We start from the raw sequence: 3551 nt of genomic DNA, 5'->3' as shown, positions 1-3551 counted from the left end.
CAATTCTGAAAGCTTACCTCAACCACTGTCTATTCAAAAACATTGTGAGTAAAATTATATATATACTTTTTAAAATTAAATATATACCTATTTAAATAATTTAAATAATTAAAAACAAAATCTTAAAATTTAATAGATCATTTGGTATAGGAAAATACATTCTTTTATTTTACATTACATATCATTAATATTTTTCAACATTCTTGGAGACACAAATGCAAGTAGAAAAGCTTTACGCCTATTTCCCATTACAAGTAAATCCTGCTTCAATAACTCTTCATCAGTAACCATATTTGAACGCAAATTTCTTGAAATTTCAACACTGCCATCCCAATTTGGTGACAAAATTAATGGTGTTGAGTTATTTGTCGGAAGAACCGGTGTGGTCATTTCGTTGAGTATCTATATCTATGCAGGAGGATGTTTACAGATTATAATGGACAAAGTCTTATGATTGAGCTGTAGGCAATGGGAGAGTCCGAGTTCTGGCTGTTATTTCTTTTATACGTGAAACACATTCTCTCGAAATGGAAGTCCGCGAATCCCAACAACCTGAATGCAGTGGAGGAGCAAATTGTTCCTTTGATAGATCGCTTCAATTTTCTGTCCGAGTGCAAAGACCTGCGGGCCCTGAGCGGAATTTTGGATTCCCTCAAATCTGAGGGTTTTGTTTTGCCATTCAGTACCCGCAAACAACTTTGCTCTCAGCTGCTCCGCCGAGCCCTTAACGCCAATTCCGTTGCCGAGGCCCAGAGTTTGGTGGATTACGCCAAATGCATTGTCGATTTCAGTTTTCATGCCCTCAGGGAAGCAATGTTCGAATTAGGGTTTGGCAAATCCTCTAATGAGAAGATGCTTTATGTTGTGGAGGAGAAGATTTGCAGCTCCATTTTCGATCAAGATCGTCTTTTAGAGGTATTTAATTTACCTCATTTAAGGTTCAGGATTGAATTTTAAAGTTCAGGAGAGATCGACCCAGGTTCGTGATTCATATCTTAGAATTTAAACTGCAACGAGAGGTTGGGGTTCATGATTTCGGTTTTAAGGATCCATTAACATTGTGTTTAGAGTATAAATGATGTATTTTAAACTGCATAGCTGACTTAGGAGTCTAGGGTTTAGACTTGAGAAGGCCAACAGCAAACGGCTCTGTTCTAGAGTGCAGGTTTTACATTTTATAATTCGAATGCAGCCGAGGGTTAACGCTTAGGATTTATTATTAAAAATGGGGGTTTAGGGTTTAGCATTTAACGTTTATGTTCACAAGTGAATGGTTATTTAATTTTGGTGATTTTTAGTATGTGCTGGAGAAAGAGGCAAAGGAGGAGGAGGAAGGTTTGATGGAGGAGGAAGGTTTGATGAAGTCTAGACTAGCAATTTATCTTGGAAATGGATTGCAATCTAAAGATTCAGAGACCAGGCTGTTGGCAATTAAATTGGCATGCTCCTGCTGCTTCAATTCCAGACTCATTTTTTGCAGGCTTCTACCTATATTTGAGACGGCACTCTACCATGAGGATTGCTCCATGCGTGAATACGTGCTGGCATGTCTGATGGATTTGATCTTTATCCACCATTCAACTATTCGTTTACAAACTGTCTTCCATTTTATTTCCCCCTTCCTGTATGCTCCAACACCTACCCTTCAGCTCGCGGCTGTTATTGGTTGCGGTAAGTTCTGTTCATCTGTGTCTAGAATACATTTGTTTTGATGCCACATTTTTGTGCCTCTTTCTTCTACATACTTATTTTGTTTTTTTGGGTATGATAGCCTAGGTATAGGATTTGCTTTGGCATTCTACTTGTTTTTATACTGATGAGCGTTTAAAGTCCGATTTACCTGCTTTTGTGTTCATTGGTTTCAGATTAATAAAATTATCCAATCTTGTCTTTTTCCTCACGTTAGAATTTTGGTAAATTTCATTTAGTTAGAATTTTGATGAAATTGATAGTGTTCACAATATTTCCAGGGCGCCTTCTCCTGTATGATTGCTTCCCAGACGAAACAGAGTGCTTATTGAGTATGATGCTTCAGCGCCATGTTTATAGGCTCCCAGATTACTGTTCCCTGTGAGTATCTCCACTCCTAATTGAGAGCCACGAGAAATTGTTTGTCAACTTTGGATTCCTATCTGAGTGAAATCTGTTATGCATCAGCACAAGTGCTGACAAAATAGTCAGCCTGCAAGCATGGAACAATTTCAACCAGTATGTTTTGACTATTTCATTCATTTGACAGTTGAGATTGGGCACCACACTGTAATCGGTAATAGGGCCTTGGAAGGGTATTAAAGGCGACAGATTTGATCTATAAACAGCAATGCCGTTGACATATTCATTGATTTTTGAATGCTCTGATTCTAATTTTCAGGAATGGAAAACTGCAGAAAGTTGCTCAAGCTCTTCAATTTTTCTTCCTAGAGTATTCAGCAGATAAGAAACTTCATCAAGATGAGATTGCCAACACCCTGGTATACATGTCTCTGCAAAAGATTGAGGAAGGTGTAGTTTGTGTAGATACTGCCAAAAAGCAGATTGAAGACAACCCTTTGAAGGCCAAAGAAGCGAGTGATTTACACATGGCTCTAAAACTTGGTCTGAGTCTTTGCTCTGATGCCTTGGAAGCGGTTGTGGACAGTCTCATTCTCAACATCAACGAGGATTCACATATACCAGTCTTGGACAAGGCGAAATGTGTGCAGTGGTTTCTTTCGAAGTAGCTATTCTGGAGACCTTTCCCCTGTTTATGTTTGAAGTTTCCCACACGAAATACTTTCTTAGCAGTCCTGAATATATCTCTTTGGCTATGCTCAATCATTGCCAATGAATGTAGTCGTGTTCATGCAATTCTCTCAGCTAGGAATCCTCTAGGATTAAGATCTTATTAATACGAGGAGGACATTGTACCAAACCAGTGGGAAATGATGATAACAAACCTTAATTTTCTGCACCTCTGTTTGTATATTAAAAGTAGATTAAATTTCCATCAAGAAAAGCGTATGGAGAAGGGCAGTTTGGACCAGCTAAGAAAGAAGTTTACAAACACTAGTCCTATCTGAATAAGTGACAATGGAAATTTGAATAATCTAAAGAAAAACTAGAGTAACACCATGGAATTGCATCTCAAGCCACAAGCAAATTTACTAGGGAATCATGATGATTATCTGGAATTCCTGTTATAGGTATGTTACTCTCACAATATTGACCAAGATAGTTTTTGTTATAGGCTTGCTATTCTCACAATATTGACCAAGATAGGCTAGGGTAAAAATAGGAAAATGGATTTCAAGTTTCATGGAGCCTGCTCTCCAGCATGCTCTAGATTTGCATATACTCTTCAAACTCTCCTATTATTTTATAAATTGTAGTATATTGTGATACAATTTATCTAATCCCTAAGTTAAACAACCACCTCGCCAACTTGAATGCATTCCACCTAAATGAATTTGGATGACAATTTGACTTAAGCTACACTTTGCTAACTTGGAACTTGATTTACCAAAATTAATATTGAAAGAAAATAAAACCATTCCAATATCTTGATTGCTCTC

At 37.6% G+C, this 3551-nt stretch overlaps 1 protein-coding gene across 1 annotated transcript; it reads left to right on the top strand.

Annotated features, from left to right (window-relative positions):
* The first annotated feature begins 217 nt into the window (after window positions 1–217).
* LOC149195031 (uncharacterized) lies at window positions 218–2950 on the top strand. The gene is made up of 4 exons (XM_089405222.1): window positions 218–915; window positions 1299–1671; window positions 1971–2070; window positions 2372–2950. Exons 1-4 carry the CDS (start codon window positions 469–471, stop codon window positions 2718–2720), a joined length of 1269 nt encoding a protein of 422 aa, XP_089261348.1. The 5' UTR covers window positions 218–468; the 3' UTR covers window positions 2721–2950.
* The last annotated feature ends 601 nt before the right edge of the window (window positions 2951–3551 follow it).

The sequence above is a fragment of the Pinus tabuliformis genome, chromosome 2_2, assembly GCF_031772625.1.
Source record: "Pinus tabuliformis cultivar Carrire ecotype Pingquan chromosome 2_2, CPIR1, whole genome shotgun sequence".
NCBI lineage: Eukaryota > Viridiplantae > Streptophyta > Pinopsida > Pinales > Pinaceae > Pinus > Pinus tabuliformis.
The sequence above is the reverse complement of the archived record's forward strand: the minus strand, read 5'-3'. Positions and strand labels throughout refer to the sequence as shown.